Below are 24,810 nucleotides of genomic sequence, written 5' to 3' on the forward strand. Positions count from 1 at the left end.
CTAAGGAGGAAAAAAGAACAATAGATGAATCCATTGCAAGCACGCCGTATAAAATAGTCATACGGTAACCACAAACCATAACAACATCAGTAAACACGTAACACGCAGTATAACTCCTATACAATAAACAACTGCAGAACCTCCCTGTTGTTCCTACCTTTTTGTGTTACTATTTCACGTTTCAAAGTGGAACTACAAGCTCCATTTTTTTATTTGCTTTTTTTTCTTTTGATGTGTTAGTGACTGATTTTGTTTGGGCTTGAACTTGGTAAGATCTCTTTAGACGCTTCACACTCAAAGCTTAATTAAAATGTGGGTTTTGTTATCCTCAATTTTTGTATGCTGTTTTCTTAAAATTAAAATTTAAGCTCAGCCCATTTGTACTGCACAAACATTGATATCACGTAGTATTGAATCAAAATCTCCTATCCTCATTGGTGTCTCTAATGATGTCTTAATTCAATTAAAATTTGTTATTTAATTGAGAAAAAAATTATAAAAAACATAAACTAATATTTGATGATATATTATTGGATATGAATATGTGGACAATGTCTATTTGGGACAAATGATCATTATTTCTAGGTTGTGTAAGTTAGGGTGATTACATCATCTCCACTAGGTTATTCTTAACTTATTCTTATAAGAATAATAATAACATTTTTAATATATTCTGATATTCTTATTTTGATAAATTTTGTTCTTAAATAAGAACAAGGAGAGAACGAAAAATGTAGATATTTGATTAAGAATATGGTAGATTATGAGACTTAAATAAGAATAAGAATGATGTTTATTATTGTGGAAAAATGTAGATATTGTTCTTATTTCATATGAAATTGTAATAAATTATAAAATAATGTATGAGATTAAATAAGAATAAAGACATTGTTTGGTAATGAAGATGCTATTACCCCTTTTTGTCCATGTGCACATGTTTGTTTTTAGGCAGGTTTCACTAATGGGTCTTGAGGTCTACCCACGGGTATATAAATTTTTTCTCATACTACCAATGATATCATCTTACCCCTTTTTGGGTAAACAATTAATCGTTTTCGGAGTTCCTATCTGCCTCTCCAACAAATGTCGCTCTCAGGAATCGAAGATTGTATGTTATGTTGGTGAAAAAAAGTAATTAGAAATTAAATTGAAAAATAATAATTGGAATTTATTTAAATGAAAGTTTAATTAGGGTACAATATTCATTATCTTGGTTTGGTAGGCGGACATTAAAATACGACTCATTTTGCCAATGTTCACCCATGACATATGAACTTGTACATCACTTCAGCATTAATCACATGCTTAAGTAGGATAACGATGGGAATTTTAGAATTAATTTCCCTCTTCTATTTGATGTGAAATGGACATGTAGAAGTGGCATGTGGATATAAAAAATAGAGAAGAGTAAAAAAATAATACAAAAAATTTTAACGTGAAAAAATCTCCTAAACATGACAAGGAAACAACCACAAGACCTAGTCCAGAAAATATTTTCACTATAAAAAGTAGGATTATAATATTTAATTATTTCTTAATGAGAGGATCAATGTCACCCAAAAAAGATAAAAATACAAACTCTCTCTATGCTATTTCACTAGTAATACAAGTTTCTTGTTAAGTGGATATAAATTTTCTCTCACTTTCTCTCTTATTCTTTCTCACTTATTTATATAGTGAAGGGGAAAACTTCTTCCTAAAGACATAATCAATGATTAACTGTTATCATATTTTTTTAGAATACCTTGAAAAGTGTTACTCCAATATTCTAAGTTCTCCAGAGTGAAGGAATAATTCTAAGACATTGGAATAACCATCGTTGAATGTACTCAATAGTTCATCTACCAAGATTCATTGGTCTTACTTCCACTTCAACTACGAAGGACTTTTAATACATAATTATCATTAATGTCACCCCCCAGTAGTCCAAACATTGTTGAGAGGGGGAATATGATTAATGTCATCCATAATTGTCCAAACATCGTTGAGAGGGGATAATATATGATGTTTCACAAATTATATTACTGCATGTATCACAAGTTTTTATTGGTTGAAAAAATATTTTTAAATTAAAAAAATAATAATTAATTATTTTCTCACCGAAAAGGTAAGGAATATCATTGGTAGTACCGAAAAAAGTAACAAAAATATGCAAGCCCAACATCAAGAAAAAAAAGGTTGTTTCTAACGGGATGTTTGGACTGTATACTGAAACTTGAATTATTTCCATTGACTGAACACCAATTACAAAAGGTAATAATAAATATGAAGCATGAAAACTTTTATGCCCAACATGAAGAAAAGAAACATCACTATTTTACGATGAAAATATACTTTATTCTTGAGGACATTTGAACAAGAAAGCCCAGCCTTGAATTTCTGTTATGGTGTTTGAACATTTGACTCAGACTCAATTGATGTCCTATTCTTTAACTCATGATGTTTAATTTCCTCAATAATTCTAACAGCTTCGTCCATTTTAGGCCTCATATCTGGCACCATAGCAACACAAACCAATGCAATCTGAAGCATCTGCACCATTTCCTCTTCAACATACTGGCCTATAAGCAACTCCTCATCAAACACTTCAGCTGTCCATTCCTCTCTAACAACAGACCTCACCCACCTTGGAAGATCAACCACATCCTCATGTCCAGGATGCATTAGTGGTGTCTTCCCTGTCAGCATTTCGAGAAGCAACACGCCGAAGCTGTAAACATCAGATTTCTGGGTGATTTTCTTGGAGTCTGTCACTTCTGGGGCTCTATAGCCATTGGCTCTAGAGATAGTTGGTGATGTGTTCATTACAGGAGCCAATCCAACATCAGAGATGCATGCTTCAAGTTCTTGGTTTATGAGCACATTGGTGGACTTGATGTTTCCATGTGTGAATTTTGGACCACCTTGAGAGTGAAGGAAAGCAATTCCCTTGGCAGCTCCAAGTGAAATCTTCACTCTTGAGTCCCAATCTAGTGGAGTTCTTCCGGCACCCCGGTTTCCTATATTGTTGTTTGGAATTGAAGTATAAGGCAAAAATATCATAAAGAGTTCTTTCAAGAAAGGAATCAAGACCTTAATGTTGCAATGTTGAATCCACTTACTAGCATGAATCATCAATGACATTGAACTCAAGACACATAATGCTAATGTTGTTCCATGGGAACCTAGCTATATTTGATGATTGATTATGAATAAGTTTCATATGATAGAAAACTTTTTATGTTGGAGTTGCATACTACATTATATCTTAGTTAAGCACATAAAATAGTTGACACGTATAAAAGCTTTTTTTAGAGATAGGTGTATTCTTCTTACCAGCCTCACAAACTTTTAATACTAAATGAAGTGCCATAGGTAGTGCCTAACCAAGAATTACACCTTATCACAATTTCATTAACACAGAGACTGATGTAGCAAGCATGAAATGCAACTTTTGCACAAAACTTAGCACAGATTAGCAATGACACAAGTTTTTGAACCATTGGTCAAGGTAGAACATACCATGCAACAAGAAAAACAAGCTTCCCCCTGGCATGTAGTTGTAAACTAGAAGCTTCTCATCTTTGGAATAGTAGAAAGCTCGAAGCGGCATGACATTACTGTGGCATCCAATTCTCCCCACAATCTCCATCTGCTGCTCAAACTCCTTCTTTCCTACCATAACTTCTTTCAACCTTTTAACCACCACCGTTGTCCCTTCCTCCAAAACAGCCTTATATGCCGTTCCATAGCTCCCCTTTCCAAGAACTTCAGCCGAAGCCTTTAGCAAATCCTCAAGGTCAAAGCTATAAGAGCATCCTTCAAAGAAAAACAACTTGTTCTTTTCAGCCTCTTGCACACCACTTCCAAAACTCTTTGAAACCTCAGTCTTCCCAGCACAAGATGAGGCTTTTCCCTTCAGTATGCTGCTGCCTTTTCTGTTTTTCCCCTTAAAACAGCACACTATGATCACTAAAACTAGTAGAGAGATAAAGGCAATGCCTCCAATGACTAGAGCAAGTATAGGAGCTAGGCCGAACTTTTTCTTATGAGTGGTAGGTTCTTGATTTTGGGTGGTTGATGGAGAGAGTGGCTGGTAATCCGGAGAAGGGGAGATTAAAGAGCAATGATTGAGAGGTGGACCGCATAAGAGAGAGTTCCCGACAAAAGAAGTATAAGGGAATGTCTTGATGGAAATTGGAATTGATCCATTCAAGTTGTTATAGCTCAAATTCAAATATTTTAGCCTTGGAAGGTTGAAATCAGATATAGGTCCAGATATGGAATTGTTTTGAAGATACAACCAAGTGAGTCTTCTCAGGTTTTGAAGTGCAGGTGGGATAATACCAGAGAAAGAGTTGAAAGAAATATCCAATGCAATGAGTTTAGGTGAGACAGAAGAAGGAATTAGACCTGAGAAGTTGTTGTGTTGCAAGTGTGCAACTTGGAGTGAATGAATGGAGAGGATGTTAGAAGGAATCTTTCCTCTAAGACCATTGGAATGAAGGCTCAAGACCCGGAGAGCATCAAGTTTTCCTATGCTGTTCTCTGGAATGGAACCTGTCAATCCAATTCCTGGAAGATGGAGGCCAATGACACGAGTCCGATTCGAGTTGCAAGTCACGCCAATCCATGTGGTGCAAATTGAAAAAGAGTCATTCCAGTTGAGCCTTGGGCCATGTGGAATAGTAGAAAGCTCGAAGCGGCATGACATTACTGTGGCATCCAATTCTCCCCACAATCTCCATCTGCTGCTCAAACTCCTTCTTTCCTACCATAACTTCTTTCAACCTTTTAACCACCACCGTTGTCCCTTCCTCCAAAACAGCCTTATATGCCGTTCCATAGCTCCCCTTTCCAAGAACTTCAGCCGAAGCCTTTAGCAAATCCTCAAGGTCAAAGCTATAAGAGCATCCTTCAAAGAAAAACAACTTGTTCTTTTCAGCCTCTTGCACACCACTTCCAAAACTCTTTGAAACCTCAGTCTTCCCAGCACAAGATGAGGCTTTTCCCTTCAGTATGCTGCTGCCTTTTCTGTTTTTCCCCTTAAAACAGCACACTATGATCACTAAAACTAGTAGAGAGATAAAGGCAATGCCTCCAATGACTAGAGCAAGTATAGGAGCTAGGCCGAACTTTTTCTTATGAGTGGTAGGTTCTTGATTTTGGGTGGTTGATGGAGAGAGTGGCTGGTAATCCGGAGAAGGGGAGATTAAAGAGCAATGATTGAGAGGTGGACCGCATAAGAGAGAGTTCCCGACAAAAGAAGTATAAGGGAATGTCTTGATGGAAATTGGAATTGATCCATTCAAGTTGTTATAGCTCAAATTCAAATATTTTAGCCTTGGAAGGTTGAAATCAGATATAGGTCCAGATATGGAATTGTTTTGAAGATACAACCAAGTGAGTCTTCTCAGGTTTTGAAGTGCAGGTGGGATAATACCAGAGAAAGAGTTGAAAGAAATATCCAATGCAATGAGTTTAGGTGAGACAGAAGAAGGAATTAGACCTGAGAAGTTGTTGTGTTGCAAGTGTGCAACTTGGAGTGAATGAATGGAGAGGATGTTAGAAGGAATCTTTCCTCTAAGACCATTGGAATGAAGGCTCAAGACCCGGAGAGCATCAAGTTTTCCTATGCTGTTCTCTGGAATGGAACCTGTCAATCCAATTCCTGGAAGATGGAGGCCAATGACACGAGTCCGATTCGAGTTGCAAGTCACGCCAATCCATGTGGTGCAAATTGAAAAAGAGTCATTCCAGTTGAGCCTTGGGCCATGTGGGACACTAGAAGCAAACTCTAAGAGAGCTTGTGTGTCAGAGTTCAGGTCAGCTACAATCAAGTCAAGGTGGGATAGTATGAAGCTTAGCCGAACAAGTGCGACAATAGAGAACTGCAACTTCATTGGTGCTCGTTTGGTAAGGCAAGTGATAGTTCCAACTTCCGAGCTCCGACCTTAACTTTTCTTCATCAATTCCTACTTTGGCTTTGGAAATTAAAGTAAAATGTTAGCTTGTCATATAGCTAGGAAAGTATAACATGTTATCAACATTGAAATTAACTATTTTCAATTCCGAGAGTGAAGCAGAAATCACAAAAAAGTGATGACTTTGATTGGTTTAAAAGATGAAAGGGTAGCTAGAGAAATAATTAAACCAATTTCTTGCTCTAAAATTTTGACTTTTAGTATGAAAAAGTTTCTAATGATGCAAAATACATCACTTTAGCTTCAATCGGAAACAAAAATAACATTGAGACATTCATTTTCATGCTTACCATTCAGAAGATTTTGAAGTAGGGAAAGGAACTTCCTTATTTCAGATGCACAAGCTGAGGGATTTCATTCTTCCCATGCATGAAGTGTTAAACTGACTCTTCCATTTAAAAAGAAAAAGTAAAAAGCCAAAGCCTTTGCCTTTGCCTTTGAACTTTAAATAATGGAGGACTAAAGTGCACTTTACACTGAGAATAAAGAAACAAACTCTCACAAATCAGTGCTTATATGTTTCAGAAACAGCCAAGAAGGGAGAAGAGGAAAAATGAAGCATTTTGATAATTGGAATCCAAGAAAAAAAGAGCTAAACAAGAAAAAAGCTAAAGTTAGATTCTCCTTTGTGCATTATTATAAAGAAAAAGCATTCTTTACCATAAAAAAGTAGCCTGCAATCTCCTAATTTAAAAAAGATCAACAGAAATCATTGGTGTTGATTTCTCATTTTGTGCCACATTATCTGGTCAGTGAATACTGGAGAATGGTCATCTTGTAAGTACTAAGTACTGAAAACAATTTGGGGAACTAGATTTAGACATGTATTGTAACAAATGATAATTAAAAGGATGCATATGGTTCAAGTATTGCATTAAAAAACTCAAAGCAAGTACATCATCAGCATTTCAAAGAAAACAAATTGCTGATTCCTCTAGTGAAAGCAAGCAAAACAGAATAAGTATCAATTATATTCCCACTTAGAGATAACATTAAAATAATAAAGTCATAAGAGGAGGAAGTGAAGGCATAGAAGATCATACTCCAATAGTTCTCCAATGAGGGAGGGTGGGTCTCGGTACAATGGTAGGTTGCTTGCCTTGTGCCCTGGATGTTATGGGTTTAAATCCTGGTAACAGTCTCTCTGTTTGTGAGGTTAAGAGTGTGTATATCTACCCTCCTAAGACCCTACTAAGTAAGATCCTCGTAAACTAGGCTGCCCTGTATATATGTGAGTTTGTATAATGAAGAAAAGGGATAAAAACTTCATCGAGATCAGGATCAGAGACCAGCTATGGTGACTAGAAATGGACAAGCTTCCTAAGTTTGTTTTACTTTCCAATCTTTAATCATGGATAATGTTATAATAAAGTGTTTAAGTTAGTGACAACAAGTCAAATTGAAATTCAATAAAAGCTAGAGACATTACCTTGGTATGAAATTCAGTTTCTTTACACCAAAAAAATATCATAGAGTGAACCATCACTGGATATAATCAAGGTAAACAAATAATGCATGTTTTATAAAGTACATTATCCTCCCTTTTCCATGAAATGAAACAGGACTTGATCATTCTGCACTAGTGTCACATGAAACTTTGGACTTAAGAGGAGGGATTAGTTTCTCTAAAAGTTACTTACTTTCACTCAGCACCTTTGGAGTAGGTGGCATGATACTTAGCATTACATTCTCACCAGTAACAATAAGAATCTAACTTGATTTCTTCTCTTGCCATCAAGAGATTCACACACAAGGAAAAAGTGAGAGAGAATTTCCTAGTTTCCTACTTAACTAAAATGACAGCAATAATTGAGGTAGTTAACCAGCAAAGCTTATCTATTATCTAACTAAATAGTACTGCTACATTAATGTCTAACTATTACAGTTGAATATAGCCCAATACAAAAGGAATACTGATGGGGTTGAGTAGGTATAACCATATGAAAATAAGTACCAAGAGCACAGGATCATAAATGAGGATTTGCTTACATAAATTGCCATATGATTATTACATTTAATAAAACAACAATTGTTTAGGCAGGGGTATGACTATGATGGTTATGATGAGTTGGAAAACTTTAGTGAAGGAGTGATTAAATATTAAGAAAATGGTTAACATAATTGCATGTTTTGTATTCACAGTTAACTTTAGAATCTACTCATGTGTCATATCTTAGAAGACCATAATCTAATCTACTAGTATTTATAAAGCAATGTGGTCATCTACTTTTGTAAGCTTGTCAGAATATAGTGCAGTTTATTGGCTAGTTATTTTGATACTTTTCATTTTCCAAAGAGTTGTAAGAACATAATGGGGTCAAGTGATTAATGGAACAAAGATCTATTGTCTCAAATTTTGTCTCTGCCCAATAATAATAAAATAAAAACATCACTAACAACAAATATTTAAAATATTTAATTAAAATGATATATTTTCATTGATATGGAACATGATTTGAAACTTGGGATACCAAATCTTATTTAGGATAATGAGTTACACATAAAAGCGGATGTTAAATAAACCATTTGAAATACTACCTCCCTTCTTCATTCGTTAATGTCATCATTATTAGCTAGGTGGGTTAATGAGTATGAAAGTGAAATCTACATGATTGTGCAGTAGTTCATTGTATGTATTAAATATCAGTGAATAGTGATCACATGTTTTGTGAATGCACATGATACTTTTTGTAAAAAAAATCATGCTTCTTACATATCATTCATCCCTCATACATCTTCAAATTTTAAGTATACATATTCAAATGGAACTAGTTGTAAACTTATAGTTGTGTAGTTAAAACTGTGCACAGGTGAAATGAACGTATAAATATGGAGGAAGCTCAATTAAGATGAGTTTATCTATAAAATAAGCAAAACATATATGCCCTTATATCATTCTGAATTGAGATCTCTATCCATTTTATCAAAACCAATAAATGATACATCATTACTTGCTCATTTTAAAAATTAACTCATGCTGGGAAAACCTTAGCCAAGATATTTTTTTAAGCTAACTTCAAAAGTGAGTTCAGTTATAGATCATGAACTTAGTAGTCACTTTCACAAATGGCTATGAAACATGTGCTACATTAGTATCATAAGCCATTTTGAGTCCACATGTTCATTTAATTCTATTCTAGAAAGGGTGTGGGTGTACATGATATTTAAGGAGACACATAGTGGAAAGCAATGCTCTATTAATTCTCCTACTCCTAAAAAAGTGGCCATGGCATTCAATGTACGCGTGTTGTCATGTGCTAACAATGCTTTCATTTACTTATTTTCCATGTCCCAAAATGTAATATGGAAAGAGAAAGTCAACAAACAAGAAAAGAACCTTCACATTGTAAGGTGCTTTCATTTCCAGAGGAAGGAAAGGCTTTACTTTGTAACATTTAATGTATTAATCTTTATCATACATAACTCATTATTCTCTGATTTCTCACTTTAATTAAATTTTAATACGATGACTAAAGCAGTACATAATAAGATATGGGTAGCATTAAGAAATTAAAGAAGAGTTAGGTGTTTGATAAAAACCTAAACACTTTTGAATACATTAACTTCACATTCACATAAACATTTTTCATTCTTGTTTCTCTGATTGCAGAAGCACCTAAATTTTCTCATTGATAACCATAGCAATACATTTCAACATGATAATTCTATATATCCTTTTAACTAATTACCCCGACCTTCTAACTATTAAATAAGGAAAGCTGTAAATGTTTTTCTAGGCTTTTAAAATATTCAATATATCTACTTTCAACATTTTTCATTCAATACAAATAAAATTATGTCTTAACAGTATTAAGAGTTATTGAAAGAATATTTCAAGAGGATATATCATTCAGCATTACCTGCAACTTATAAGGGTGGCACCAACTAGGTACAGTGAGAATCATTTGAAAATTGGAGGAACAACCTAGTTTCAACTTAATTTCCAGTTTCCACAGGAAGAGGGCAGGGGTCAAGTTTTAGGTCCTGACAAGGACATGCAGCAATGGCACATAGTAACTATATCACAGACAAGGATAATGTAATTAAGACAAGGCGGCATCAAAACCAACAAATGGTGAGTCCATTTTGATACATGTTGGTTCCTGTCAGCTTGTTTTCGCAGCTTCGGTCAAGATAAACTTGGCCATTATTGTACAAATGAGCTCTGAACCTTGGGAAAACCCAAACCGAGACAAAAATAAAGTGTTCTAAACTAGAAAACAATTCCTGTAATCAAGAAGAGGAGAAATCAGAAGAAAAACATCGTGAAAGACTATTACTAGGTTCCACTATTTTCGATCTTTTCAATTTCTTCACGGTGCTTTCTTTCAGCCTCCTGACGTTCAGTTTCAGCTTTCTGGCGTTTTCTTTCAGCATCCTCCTCTTCCTCAATCTCATCAATCTCATCAAATTCTTTGGTTGCAGCCATTGCTCTCACTACAGGTTCTCTAAGCTCAGATATCAGGCCCCCACCAACCTTGTACTCTTGCTCATCCCCAATCAGAAACAAACGCTGGTCTGGACCAGTAGCCATTGGAATATCAACGGCCAACAGCTTTATATCATACTGTATATGCAGATAATAGCAAAGGCTAAATGAGAAAGCCTCAAAGCTATGGTCTTATGGAAATTATTTTATAGAAAGCGGGAATGGGGATTTGTTGAAAATAAAACAAACAAAATATCAATCTCCAGATATCTTTGCTAATATCTGATAAGAGAAGGGCACAAAAGTAAACACTTACACATTGCATCAACAATACTAGGACCAGACCTAAAGTAACCCATCAGATTTTGCATACTTTCCAGAGACTTTTGCCCACGTTATTTGCACATAAAATTTCCTAGAGAATGTCTTCAGTATGTATTTAGCTTTATAAAAGATGGTTCTTCTTTACTGCATACCCATTTTTTTTTATTTGAAGCATCCAAGTGCTTGTTTAGATAGTCTTAGGTATCCTATATTCCTATATAGGTTCTATAATTGCAAAACATGGTGTCTCGACTGATGCTAGCAAGATATCTGAAATGGTGAGTTGGTCTTGTCCTTCACTAAAAGAATTGTGTGCTTTCTTGGGGCTTACTGGATATTATAGAAAATTTGTCAGGGTTAAAATCTTTTGGCTGCTCCACTCACTTCCTTACTAATATCGAATTCCTTTAACTGGTCAGGCGTCCGAGCAAGCTTTTAACAACTAAATTAGTCATGACCACAATGGTTCTGGCTCTGATTGGTTGTGATGCTTCCGATGCAGGAATAGGCGTTGTTCTTCACTAAAGTGACAGGCCCCTTGCCTTCTTTAGTTGGTCTTACTAGAAGAAGGAAATTGACTTGGCCAAGGCTGTGTGCCACTAGAGTTCTTACTTGTTGATGCGCCCTTTGTGGTACAGGCAGACCATCACAGCTTGAAGTTTCTTCTAGAACAATGTACTATCACTCTTCCCAGAGAAAAAATGGTTGAACAAATTGATGGCCTGGGAGTCTGGGATTATACAGTGGAGTATCATTTGGGCAAATCCAACTTAGTTGCAAATGCTCTCTCAAGACACTGACTAAGCTCCTGAAACAACTGTCTCTTTATGTCCTTCATTTTCCCACAGCAGAGTTTATGACTGGCTGATCTCAATACTCATCTGCAGTGCAGCAGAAACTGGACCAGTTTCATCATGGTGAACTTCCTTCAGAATCTGCCTGACCTCAAGACCTAGTGGCAGTTGTTCACAACTCTTCTCGTGAGGAGTTACGAAAGACATTCAATTGACTCCATCTTGATTTCTATTGGGATGGCATGAAGGATAATAATGGAATTTGTCTGAAGTTGTCCTGTTCATCGACGCCATAAGGTAGATCACTCAACCTGCCAGTATCTACAATCTTTGCCAGTTCCTCGTCAGGTTTGGACTAATATTTAACTTGCTTTTGTAGAAGGTTTACCTAAGTCTTCCTAAAAGAATATACTTGACGTCATGGATCACTTTTCAAAATGCTCCCACTTGTCTTCATCATATCCTTATCAGCTCTCGCAATTGGTAGGTTTTCTTTCACAATGTTTTCAAACTCCATGGGTTCCTTGAGTCCATTGCCCACGATAAGGATGCAACTTTTACTAGTGTTTTTTGAAAGAATTGTCCAAAGTTCAATGGACCCTAGCTCTTATAACCCTCAAACTGATGACCAGACAGAAAAGACTTATCGCACTATTGAGATGTATTTGCCGTGCTTTATGGTGATTGTTGTTCTTCATGAAAAATGGGATTCTGTGATTAAATATTGTTACAACATGCAATACCATACTTCTTTGAAGACTACTCCATTTGAAGTGTTATATGGTCATCCACCTCCTACTCTCTCCTACTCTTCTCTCATACTGTCCTGACTCCTGATCCAAACAATTAGGATAAAGCGATCAGGTACTCGCCATCTGTTTTCGTTGTTCAACTCTTTCACAAGATTAAAAAACCAAAAGCTCTCTCCCCTTATCACACTGACATTCATTGACTGAACACAATCTAATGTAGTTATTTCAAGAACATAATTTTCAATTGACATATCACATGGGTGAAGGTGGAGCTGCCAATCACAAGATATGATTTTTTCCAAACAAAATAATATCAGGGCTAAGAAATCTCACAAGGAACAACAAAATGTATCAAAGATAACAGCCTACTAATTTAGTAGTATTTGATGCTGAAAGATGTTAAGACTTGAGGCAGAATAAGAGAAGAGATACAACAATACAATACATGTCAAATTTAGACAAAAGAATTATAAGAAGTGATTGGATGATATTTACCTGGCCATTCTTTTTCTTGACTTCAACATTGACTAGACCCTTTCTCTCAGAACCTCTTATGGGGAAAATGAGAAAACATCGTCGGCTCCTAATACTGGGTTTGAACTTCTTTAATGTAAACCCACCCCCAGACATCACATAGGCTCTTAATTCAGTTCCTGAAAGTGGGGCACCCATAACTTCAAGAATCCCAGCAGATGTGTTAAGTTTCGTCATGGCCATTCTATAAACTTTATCAGGGTTGACTGTGAATCTTGAACGGAGATACAAGCCCTTAAAGATGCAATACACACAAAATAGTTAGACAGTGATCCATATGTAAAGCATGATTTATTGATGAGAGATTTCACCAGCAGTAATCCACATACAATGGGAAAGGAAATTGCACATTTCTGGCAATTTCCTATCAGAATGTGCTCGACTTATTTATAACAAGGAATGTGATAGTTATCCATGCTTCTTTACAAATTTTACTGTTACTTGATGAATTTTGATTAAATTTAGTGGCTCCCTAAATTTTGTACTTAAGATCTGCCATTGACCACAAAAACAAACACGCTATTAAAAAGTCGGGATAGATAACTAGGACAAGCAGCACAGCCATCAACCATATAACAATATAACTGAAGGTCAAGAAAAAACAGTAGTCTGAGTGAATTTGCAATTAATACTGGCTACATGCTAGCATTCCTAATATTTAGTGTCAGTCCTCTACTAAATAACTCATGATCCTAAATCCCCATTTTAAACTAGATCCATACAGGTAAAAACACTAAATTATAATTGCAATGTATGTATTCACAAGATCTCGGAAACAGCCTATTCACTTGCAAGGCTGCCCCCAGACCCACTAGGCGAGAGTTTCATGCACTGTGCCGCCCTTTCATCTATTCCGATTTTACATATTGTCATAATGTAGGAATGAAAGAACTTACAGCAAAAGAAACAATAGCGGTTGAAAGGGCGAGGAAACCATACTTGGCCAAACCTTCAGAAATACCAACGAAAGCGTTTGCAATCCAAAACATAAACTTCCACAACATACCACATATCAAAACTCCAACAGCACCAAACAGAAACAAGTAATTCCTCTTAAAGAACGCCTCAATTTGCAATCCAATCGCGGTGCTATAACGCGAAAAAGCTGAGCTAACCGCAGCCGCAGGTTTATCAAACACCTTCTTAGCAAAATCAGCATTAAATTTTCCGCCCGAATTGAACGGCGTCTTTAGGGACATGAATCGTGAAAAAGTGGTGTTCCCGGCACCGGATTTTTTGGGAACAAATCTAGCGGCGGAGGAGTAATTGGGGAGGGAGAATTGGGAAAAGGTGCCATTTGAGAATGGGTGATGAGAAGGAGGAGAGGGGTTTGGTTTGGGTGGGAGTGGGAATGGATCGCGAAGTGTGGTGGATCGGGAGTGGGAGAAGCGGTGGAGGTGGTGGTGGTGGTTGTGTCGCCGGAGCAGAGATTGGAAGAGTGGTCTTGACATTTGTATATGATTTTCACTACAACGCTGCTGAGTGCCGAGTCAGTGAAGGACCAACTTAGAATATGGGCCCGTTCCTACAGCCTTTTTCAGTTATTAAGCCCGACAGCTCCTAATACTGGGTTTGAACTTCTTTAATGTAAACCCACCCCCAGACATCACATAGGCTCTTAATTCAGTTCCTGAAAGTGGGGCACCCATAACTTCAAGAATCCCAGCAGATGTGTTAAGTTTCGTCATGGCCATTCTATAAACTTTATCAGGGTTGACTGTGAATCTTGAACGGAGATACAAGCCCTTAAAGATGCAATACACACAAAATAGTTAGACAGTGATCCATATGTAAAGCATGATTTATTGATGAGAGATTTCACCAGCAGTAATCCACATACAATGGGAAAGGAAATTGCACATTTCTGGCAATTTCCTATCAGAATGTGCTCGACTTATTTATAACAAGGAATGTGATAGTTATCCATGCTTCTTTACAAATTTTACTGTTACTTGATGAATTTTGATTAAATTTAGTGGCTCCCTAAATTTTGTACTTAAGATCTGCCATTGACCACAAAAACAAACACGCTATTAAAAAGTCGGGATAGATAACTAGGACAAGCAGCACAGCCATCAACCATATAACAATATAACTGAAGGTCAAGAAAAAACAGTAGTCTGAGTGAATTTGCAATTAATACTGGCTACATGCTAGCATTCCTAATATTTAGTGTCAGTCCTCTACTAAATAACTCATGATCCTAAATCCCCATTTTAAACTAGATCCATACAGGTAAAAACACTAAATTATAATTGCAATGTATGTATTCACAAGATCTCGGAAACAGCCTATTCACTTGCAAGGCTGCCCCCAGACCCACTAGGCGAGAGTTTCATGCACTGTGCCGCCCTTTCATCTATTCCGATTTTACATATTGTCATAATGTAGGAATGAAAGAACTTACAGCAAAAGAAACAATAGCGGTTGAAAGGGCGAGGAAACCATACTTGGCCAAACCTTCAGAAATACCAACGAAAGCGTTTGCAATCCAAAACATAAACTTCCACAACATACCACATATCAAAACTCCAACAGCACCAAACAGAAACAAGTAATTCCTCTTAAAGAACGCCTCAATTTGCAATCCAATCGCGGTGCTATAACGCGAAAAAGCTGAGCTAACCGCAGCCGCAGGTTTATCAAACACCTTCTTAGCAAAATCAGCATTAAATTTTCCGCCCGAATTGAACGGCGTCTTTAGGGACATGAATCGTGAAAAAGTGGTGTTCCCGGCACCGGATTTTTTGGGAACAAATCTAGCGGCGGAGGAGTAATTGGGGAGGGAGAATTGGGAAAAGGTGCCATTTGAGAATGGGTGATGAGAAGGAGGAGAGGGGTTTGGTTTGGGTGGGAGTGGGAATGGATCGCGAAGTGTGGTGGATCGGGAGTGGGAGAAGCGGTGGAGGTGGTGGTGGTGGTTGTGTCGCCGGAGCAGAGATTGGAAGAGTGGTCTTGACATTTGTATATGATTTTCACTACAACGCTGCTGAGTGCCGAGTCAGTGAAGGACCAACTTAGAATATGGGCCCGTTCCTACAGCCTTTTTCAGTTATTAAGCCCGACAATGCCAGCTAGCTCAACCTCCATTTTCTGAGTTATGTTTTAGAACAGAACAAAATAAATAAATTCTTTTGCATGTCTATTATAATTGTGAATTTTATAATAGGAGATATTTATCTCTTTTAATTGATTTAGTGTTTGATATATATTTTACTTTTCTTCATCCAATAAGTTTTTATTTTAAAAAATAAGATATATATCAAACATTTGATAAAATTAAGGAGATAAATTATCTTCTGGAGATATTTTATTCTCATTTTATATATAACTTTTAACTCTTTTTATTCTTATAATCAAAATCAACTTAAAAAATATAGGATTGCATTCTACTCTGAGTTTGAAGACATAAGTTTGATCCCTGTATTTGTTCTACTTTTTTAGTTGCATATATTTAATTTAGCACAAACTAGTAATTGTTGATGAAAACAAAATAGTAGATAAGAGAGTGAACATTTTCTCACGTCAGACAAACCTTAAAATCGCCTTTAAATCTATTAGCATTGGTCCGTCAAATAACAAAATGGATAACTTATTATTGAAAGTGATTAATAAAGTTAGATAATCTTATTTTGCAAGGTAAACAGGTTTTGCTCATGCTCCTGTCATTTTAATCCATAGATTAGACAAGATGATTAACTTGATCTGTCATAATTAGCACCTTAAATGAGTTAACTTGACTATTCTCATGACATGTGAAGGAAAGAAGGAAATACTTCCATAAATATAATATTTAATACATCAAACCTTTAATTTTTAATAGATATGATACGAAAGAAGAAAATACAAAACAAAAAACGATTCACATAATAATAAAATAAAAAATAAGTAGGTGAACATTTCCATAAAACAAACACACATTAGAATATTCTCCAAGGAATTGGAATGGTGGATCGACAGCCACCGAATTGTCAAAAAAAAAGGGTGTATGTGAGTATGTGACCTATTGTCAATGTTGAAAAAATTACTCAACCCTATTTTAGTAAAAATATTATTCATTAAGCAAGAGATACTACAAAAACATAAATATATTTTTTTCCTTTTATATATAATAAGTATTCAACTCTTTCATAATTAAATCATCGGTTACAAATGAAAGCTAATTCAACCAAGCAAAATAATAACTTAAATGCGTCAAGATACATGCCATTATTATCTATAGTTTTTCACTTCAATTACATCAAACAAATTCTTTAATATTTTAATTCTTACAAAACTTCACTTTTTTTAATATATTGTCCACTTAGCTTCATTCTTGATCATATTTTTTATCAAAGATGTTTTCTCTCTTATAAATAAAAATTGATCATTTTGACGTACACGACATTGACCTTTAATGTTACATGACACTTAAAGTTAAGAATTCATCAGAAATATATCAATTGATGAATGTCTTATTAGTCTCTTGGCGATGTGTTCTATATTCCATCGGAAAAAAAAATTAGTATCTTGGCCAGTAACTAATTAATTATAATAATCACCAAATTCTTTTTAAGACAAATATTTCTAAAAATGGTGCAAAGTATACATGCAACCCCATAAAAATATAAATTATATTGAATATTGCTATTTTATTATTTTTAATATACTTTTAAGTACGTAAATCAGTTTCTATAACTACCAAATCTGCCTGCCCAGGACTAAATCGCGATACCAATCTATAACGCCTAATGTCGACCATAAGAATCAAAGTCGAATCTTGACGAAGCACTTGTTTTATTATATTCTCCTCTTACCAATATTTCATAGAAAAAATTGTGAACGACTTCATATGATATTTGATGAAGTTAAAAAGTCATTTTTATGTTTATTATAAAAAATACTAATGATCTAACTAAAATATTAAATCTGTAGTAAACTCAGTCTATTCAACAAAAATTAGAAGTATAAAGGTTGATTTGTCCATCTTCGGAAGATAAGCAATAAAATCAACAATAATAATATTTTTTTTACATTGATTCAATTCATGTTTCACAAAAAAAAACTAAATTTACTACACAATTTCAACTTACACAAATTAAAAACAAAAATAATACATTAACAGTATAAAACATCAACTAATATCAGAGTAAATTGAAATAAGAATATTTTTCTGGATTGCAAGATTATTATTCATTAAAAATATTTATAATTTTTTAATAAAAAAAATGTGAAACTCAAAGGAAAAAGCGGAGAAAAGAAAAAGTGTTCTCCATACTGTGAAACTCCAGAATAAAAATCATATTTGATATTATAGATAAAAAAATATATTAGTCTTAATTTCTAGTCTACGATTGCAAGATTATTATTCATTAAAAATATTTATAATTATTTTTATTACAAAATGTGAAACTCAAAGGAAAAAGAGGAGAAAAGAAAAAGTGTTCTCCATATTGTGAAACTCAAGAATAAAAATCATAATTACTATTATAGACAAAAATATATTAGTCTTAATTTATGGAGATGCACATTAAACTATAAATTATTGTGAGACTGAAATAAAAAAGACGATATTATTAAATGGAGATGCTGCTCTAATAATCGAGAAATCATGTTGGGTTGAAAACATTGCTTGGGGCATGACATGAGAGTCACAAAACCACGCGCAACTTTTATCCAAGGATTCACATTTATTGGGGCATTGCACGTAGGTCAGCCTTCGTCTAAAACATGTTTCGCTCAAGGGCCAAATAAGACCACAACAATGAGCGTTGATAACATGATTTAGGTACCAAGTAGGCTTTAACATGGTCACCCATAATAAACAAAAACAAACAATTGAAATAATCTCAGACTACTTACCACCAACATTTAGATGAATAACCGAGCAAAAAAGGACACTATCAAAATGCAAAATATAACTACTAACAGCAACAAGGGGTCCCAATAAAATATAACTTCCATTCCAATCAAGGTGGTTAATCAAAAAACAGAAATAAGTTCAACATAGTTTAAAACTGAGCACAACATAAAAGGAAAGACTGATACAATTCATTTAATATTTAGGAACTAATTCCAGAAATAGCCTAAGCGGTAACACTGTCAATGAAAGCCTGTCCAGGTTTACGTTTTGACAAAGATCCATGACGCCCAAGAAGCTGCAAAAACAATATCAAGGAACTTGTAAATAAAAAAATAATTAAGTTAAGCTTAAGGTATGGGGAGAACCGGTACAATATAGACAGGGCTATAGAACATGTGCAACTACTATAAACGTTACATTTAATATTAGAAGTAATAATTGCTATAAAAGTTATCCATAGATGTAGATATAACAAAATACTACATTTTATTGTATTATTGTGATATTTCCTTCAGAAGAGAAAAGAAAAACTACAACAATTAAAACCGTGAGGAATAACTGAATTGTCAACCATAAAAGGTGACATAGTAGTTTCCCTGCTTCTTAGAAAGCAACTAAAAATAGGACCCATATCATGGTGAAAATTTAAGCAACAAAAAAAATCTCATAAAAATAAGAAAATGGTTTATAATGTCCGTATCATGAAGCACACCACAATTTCAGATATAATGCATAATAACATCTACATGAGCCTCCTATTACCTTAGCATTGACACCATCAGCCACAATTCTGCCCTCTGACTTGTACCTCAGATAATCAGAACGGTTGAACTTGGTGAAACCCCTGAACAAGAAATTGAAACAAAAATCAACGTTAAAACCAAATGAATATCCACATAGTAAAGAAGCAAAAGAGAGAAAACTCATCAAATCCTCAAATGAACGGTTCTCAACCCAAAACCATCTAAGAACAATATATAATGGATAGAAAACATGGAAGTAGCAAACATTATGCAAATCAAGGTATTAGAGTAAGAATTATACTGAAGTGTAAAACTTCAGTAGAAGATATAAACAACAAGGCAATTCCAGAAACACAATGAGAAAAGGTGTTAATCTTCAGGAGAATCAAATAATTTCAATACATACCACTTCCTGCTGACAATAATCTTTTGACGACCAGGGAACTTGAACTTTGCACGACGGAGAGCTTCCTGTGCATTGTGGCTGTTATTGTCCTTGCAACGGACAGAAAGAAGAACCTGACCAATGGCCACCCTAGCACATACACCCTGTGGCTTTCCGAAAGCACCTCTCATTCCAGTTTGAAGCCTATCAGCTCCGGCACATGAAAGCATTTTGTTGATCCTAAGAACATGGAATGGATGTACCCTGACACGCAAGTGGAATGCATCCTTTCCAGCAAACTTGGTCATATACTTGTTGCATGCAATCCTAGCAGCTTCCAATGCTTCACTTGAAACATTCTCCTTCTCCCAACTAACAAGATGGACACAGAAGGGAAACTCATCAACACCCTTCTTCTTCATTCCAACATCATAGATCCTGATCTTGGGATCAGGAACACCACGACAGAAACGTGATTTTGGGTATGGCTTGTTCTTAATCTGCCTATAGCAACGAGCAGGTCCTACACAATACATCATTCATTGTTACTCACATGTCATTAATACAATAACCAAGCCGTTTCCCAGCACATGAATATAACATACATAACATCCAAACGAATTTAAATATAAAATAACTTTGAGCATAACATATAGGGGACAATACAAAGATTGTTAAACAATACACCATTAAAAATTATAAAATGATATAATATATATATATATATAAATATAAATTTATTAAGGGTTTTGCAGTTAATATGTAAAGAAATAAATCACAATATTCAGTCAAAAATAACAAAACTGATGTTGTGAACAATTTTGTATAGGAATATATCTCATGTTACACCCACCGAAAAGTTAATTCAATTTTGAAACAATTAAGAAAATTTATAAATCATGAATTGGTTATTTATTCATTTCCATTCAACTACAAACCAACGCGCAAATTGAAAATAGGTCACGAATCCATAGATTTCATTTTTCACAAACGAGATGAGGGAGATTTCAGATTTACACAACAGAAAGTAAAAGATATTCAATTATTCGAAATAATTAAACGCTCAGGATCCAAACACAAACATATAACAACAAAAAATTCTGAAACGAATAAGCAAATAAGGATCCATTTGAATCATTTCCAGCAATACATGAATATCAACATAGATGATCTAAACATTGAAACGAGAAACAACAAGAAGAACGAAAATTAGAATAGAGAGATGGATGCTTACTTCTCCCCATGACGGCTTTGTTTTCTGATTCGCGTAAGTGATTAGAACCCTAGAAGGTTGGTTTATATATACGTGTGTGAAGGGATTAGGGCTTGCAAAATGCAACACGTTTCTGAGTGTGATGGGTAGGCTTTTTCTTGCGGCCCAAAACCTAAAGCGGGCTTTAAGCTGGTCGGCTAAACTACTATGGCATCTCTATTCATGGTTCATGTTTTTGCAACAATTTGGGATTGAGGAATGTTTTTTGAGAAATATATAAATGAGTTATATATACTATAAGTTCATCTTTTATTATTCATATTTAATTATATTTGGTTTTTTTAAATAATTTAAATGAGTGGTGGATAATATAATATTGTGTATAGATGTTATATTCATGTTTTTCTATTCAAAATATAAAAATGAGCTCATTAGTGAGTTTTGAGTAAGTTATTCATGTAGCATTCAAACTGAATGACTCTATGAAATTACGTCGCTACTTTTACATAGTACGGATAACGTATGAGACATCTCTTTTTTCCCAGTGGAATCTGTCGAATTACCACTGCTTAGCTTTCAATTTGCCTCTGAACATCAAATGAAATGTGAATAACCCGCCCAACCCCTCTTTGAAATAAGGGGAGCTTCTGGTTCTGTTGGTGCTTGAAACAATTTTGTCTTTTCCATATTACTTATTACTATATCTCTAGAGTCAATAATTTTATATGTGGAACTACTGAACTCACGTTACTCTTCCGTTTTCTGTTGAGGTCTATTCTATAGAAGTACTCAAATTGGATCAGTGATCGATTTCTATGTTTCGCCGTAAGCCTAATTGATTACTTCCAATTACGTAAATCAATAGTTCAAATCGCACTCAAAGGTAGGGCATTTCCCATTTTTATAGGAACTATTATATCACGAACAATGGCATCTCCAATGATAGCCCCTCTAGGGTGTAAAATATATCTTTTCTCACCATCCACATAGTGTATGATACAAATGTATGCATTTTGATTCGGGTCGTATTCTATGGTTATGATACTACCATATATGTCTTTTTCATTTCACCGAAAATTGATTTTACGGTATAGATGCTTATGACCTCCTCCTCTATGCTCTGTGGTAATAATTCATATACCATTACGACATTTACCACAATGATGTTGTCCGTAAATCAACTTTTTTCGTGGATTTGATTTCACAATGATGAATTTGTTTATCAGTTAATTTTATTAAATACTTTTAATTCAAATACGTTGGTTTATTTATCATAAGCTTTTGGTTCTTGGCTTTTCAACTTTTAAGTAGATTCTCAATTTTCATTTAATTTGTAGTTAGTTATGTTTAGGGGTGTAAAAATTCGGTTCGGTTCAGTTTTTTGTGCATTTTAGTGACCGAACCGATCAAAAATATATGATTTGGTTCCGCTCAATTAACCGCAAAATTAACTATAAGAACCAAACCGAACCGAACCGCTCTTGAATGGTTCGGTTCGGTTCCACAGTTATTCAATTTATTTTTTTATAAAAAATCTTCCATGAATTAAAAATTCAAAATGTATTACAAGAGATATTGTTTATCCATAAAAAGATAAACATTACTACTACTATTATAAAAAATTATGAATCATATATAACAATAAAATTCATGATTAGTAACATATATATGAATTAGTAAAATATATAATAGTTACATTTATAACATTACATTTAAAATTAGTAACACATGTAACAATACATGTATAATAATATATGATATATGTTAGTTTCAAACTCAATATCACAAAAGTTGTAAATATTTCGAAATCATAAGAAGAAACAATTTAGTAACTAATAACATATATAATACTAACTTAATAACAATTTAGTAACATATATAACACTACAATTCACAAAAAATGATAATTTAAGCTAGAAAATTGGTTGAAGAATTTAAAAAATAATAAAACATTATTCCTTAATCCCTTGTATATATTTCTTTAATATGTGGTTCGGTTCGGTTCCAACGGTTCCTAAATTTCTAAAACCATAAACCGAACTGAACATAAAAGGTTCCTTAAAAAAATAACCGAACCGAACCGCGAAACCAAATCGAACCACATTTTATGGTTTGGTTCGGTTCGGTTCCATCAGTTTCGCGGTTTAAACCGGAACCACTTACACCCCTAGTTATTGTTGAATTTCGAATCATAGAAGCCTTGTTGGTGTACTTGAAAGAATATGAACTTGGTGATAGAAAGAAGATTGCAGTAGGAAGAAGTCGAAGAACAGAGAAGGAGAAATTGAATGAGGAAAGGATTAAGAGAAAATTAAGAAGAAGAGAGTAGTTGCAATGTATATTCATTCAATCATGTAATCAAGGAAATTACACATTCTATTTATAGTAATATTACATCAACTACCAACTAACTGAACTTTCTAAAAATAGAAGTTCCTAACTAACACAAACTAACCCTTTTAAGAAGTAGAATTAACTCTAACACTACCCCTTAATTCAATTCTTCAATACTACCCCTTAATTTGGTTCTTGTTCTTTTCATCCAAGCATACAATTCCAAGTTTGTGCCTTAGTTCTTCAAACCTCCCTTTCTTCAATGGTTTAGTAAAAATATCAGCAATTTGATTTTTAGAATTGCAGAATCTTAGCTTGAGCCTCTTCTGATTCACTTGATCTCTTAGGTAGTGAAAACGTGTCTCAATGTGCTTGCTCCTTCCATGTGCAACCAGATTCTTTGCTAAGTTTATGGCTGACTTATTGTCAACCATTAACAGCATGTTTTCTCCTTCCTTTCTTAGTTTCAGTTCAGTGAGCAGGATTTCCAACCATACTGATTGTTGAGCAGCCATACACGCAGAGATATATTCTGCTTCACAGGAAGACAAGGCAACTACAGTTTGCTTCTTGGAACACCATGATATTGGAGCATCACCAAGCATGAACACATAGCCTGATGTGCTCTTTCTATCTTCCTTATCACCACACCAATCTGCATCACTATACCCAATCATGCTGTGTGTAATTGTTTTGCTGCAAGTTTGATTTGGAAGCAACAAGCCATACCCAATTTTTCCTTTTATGTACCTGAGGAGTCGTTTTGCAGCAAGGAGATGAATTTTCTTTGGTGTTTGCATAAATCTGCTCACTACACCCACACCATAAGCTATGTCAGGCCTTGTATTACATACATACCTCAAGCATCCTATCATTTGCCTAAAGAGTGTATGATCCACTGCTTGATCTGCATCAGTAGTGCTACTAGAACTTCCAGTTTCCACTGGTGTAGAGACTGAGTTGCACTTTTCCATCTGAAACCTTTCCAATACATCAAGAGCATACTTGCTTTGGTGCATGAAAAAACCATTTCCTGTCTCTGTGAACTGTATGCCAAGGAAGTATGATAGGTTGCCTAGATCACTCATGTCAAATTCAGCTTTCATATCATCTTTGAATGCACGAATTTCTTTGATTTCTTTGCCTGTCACCAGCAAGTCATCTACATATAGACAAACTATCAGCAAGTTGTCAATTTCTGACCTTCTTACATAGATTCCATATTCAGCAGCGCACTTGTGAAAACCAAGCTGTGCAAGGAATCCATTAATTCTTTTATTCCAGGCCCTTGGAGCCTGCTTCAAGCCATAGAGTGCCTTATGCAGTTTGTAGACTTGATCTTCCTTTCCTGTTATTATGAAGCCTGGTGGTTGAGTTACATAGACCTCTTCTACTAAAGGTCCATTCAGAAAAGCAGATTTAACATCCATTTGATGGATTGGCCAATTGTGGTAGCTTGCTAGTGATACAACTAGCCTTATGGTTTCTATTCTTGCC

At 34.9% G+C, this 24,810-nt stretch overlaps 4 protein-coding genes across 9 annotated transcripts; all 4 read right to left on the reverse strand.

The window, feature by feature from the left end:
- Positions 1–2,266: 2,266 nt before the first annotated feature.
- Positions 2,267–7,826, reverse strand: LOC109338211 (probable inactive receptor kinase At5g58300). 6 transcript variants are annotated; one of them, XM_019575395.1, is made up of 4 exons: positions 7,393–7,826; positions 5,746–5,954; positions 3,502–4,649; positions 2,267–2,999 (listed from the first exon to the last, which is right to left on the reverse strand). In XM_019575395.1, the coding sequence occupies exons 2-4, from the start codon at positions 5,880–5,882 to the stop codon at positions 2,383–2,385; spliced, it is 1,902 nt and encodes a 633-aa protein (XP_019430940.1). In that variant the 5' UTR covers positions 5,883–5,954; positions 7,393–7,826; the 3' UTR covers positions 2,267–2,382. The 6 variants fall into 6 exon arrangements, with proteins under 6 accessions (XP_019430940.1, XP_019430941.1, XP_019430939.1 ...); XM_019575396.1 differs by having other exon boundaries at positions 5,746–5,963; XM_019575394.1 differs by lacking the exon at positions 7,393–7,826 and adding an exon at positions 6,254–7,358.
- A 2,027-nt stretch (positions 7,827–9,853) lies between these two features.
- On the reverse strand, positions 9,854–14,318 carry LOC109338210. The gene is made up of 3 exons (XM_019575391.1): positions 13,693–14,318; positions 12,758–13,030; positions 9,854–10,530 (listed from the first exon to the last, which is right to left on the reverse strand). Exons 1-3 carry the CDS (start codon positions 14,245–14,247, stop codon positions 10,243–10,245), a joined length of 1,116 nt encoding a protein of 371 aa, XP_019430936.1. The 5' UTR covers positions 14,248–14,318; the 3' UTR covers positions 9,854–10,242.
- A 22-nt stretch (positions 14,319–14,340) lies between these two features.
- On the reverse strand, positions 14,341–15,847 carry LOC109338208. The gene is made up of 2 exons (XM_019575390.1): positions 15,204–15,847; positions 14,341–14,541 (listed from the first exon to the last, which is right to left on the reverse strand). The coding sequence occupies exons 1-2, from the start codon at positions 15,756–15,758 to the stop codon at positions 14,341–14,343; spliced, it is 756 nt and encodes a 251-aa protein (XP_019430935.1). The 5' UTR covers positions 15,759–15,847.
- Positions 15,848–18,693: 2,846 nt separating this feature from the next.
- Positions 18,694–21,113, reverse strand: LOC109338213 (60S ribosomal protein L10-like). Its single transcript, XM_019575398.1, has 4 exons — positions 21,001–21,113; positions 19,788–20,289; positions 19,401–19,482; positions 18,694–18,933 (listed from the first exon to the last, which is right to left on the reverse strand). The coding sequence occupies exons 1-4, from the start codon at positions 21,008–21,010 to the stop codon at positions 18,862–18,864; spliced, it is 666 nt and encodes a 221-aa protein (XP_019430943.1). The 5' UTR covers positions 21,011–21,113; the 3' UTR covers positions 18,694–18,861.
- Positions 21,114–24,810: the final 3,697 nt, after the last annotated feature.

This window comes from Lupinus angustifolius, unplaced genomic scaffold (genome assembly GCF_001865875.1).
Source record: "Lupinus angustifolius cultivar Tanjil unplaced genomic scaffold, LupAngTanjil_v1.0 Scaffold_19_64, whole genome shotgun sequence".
Taxonomy (NCBI): domain Eukaryota; kingdom Viridiplantae; phylum Streptophyta; class Magnoliopsida; order Fabales; family Fabaceae; genus Lupinus; species Lupinus angustifolius.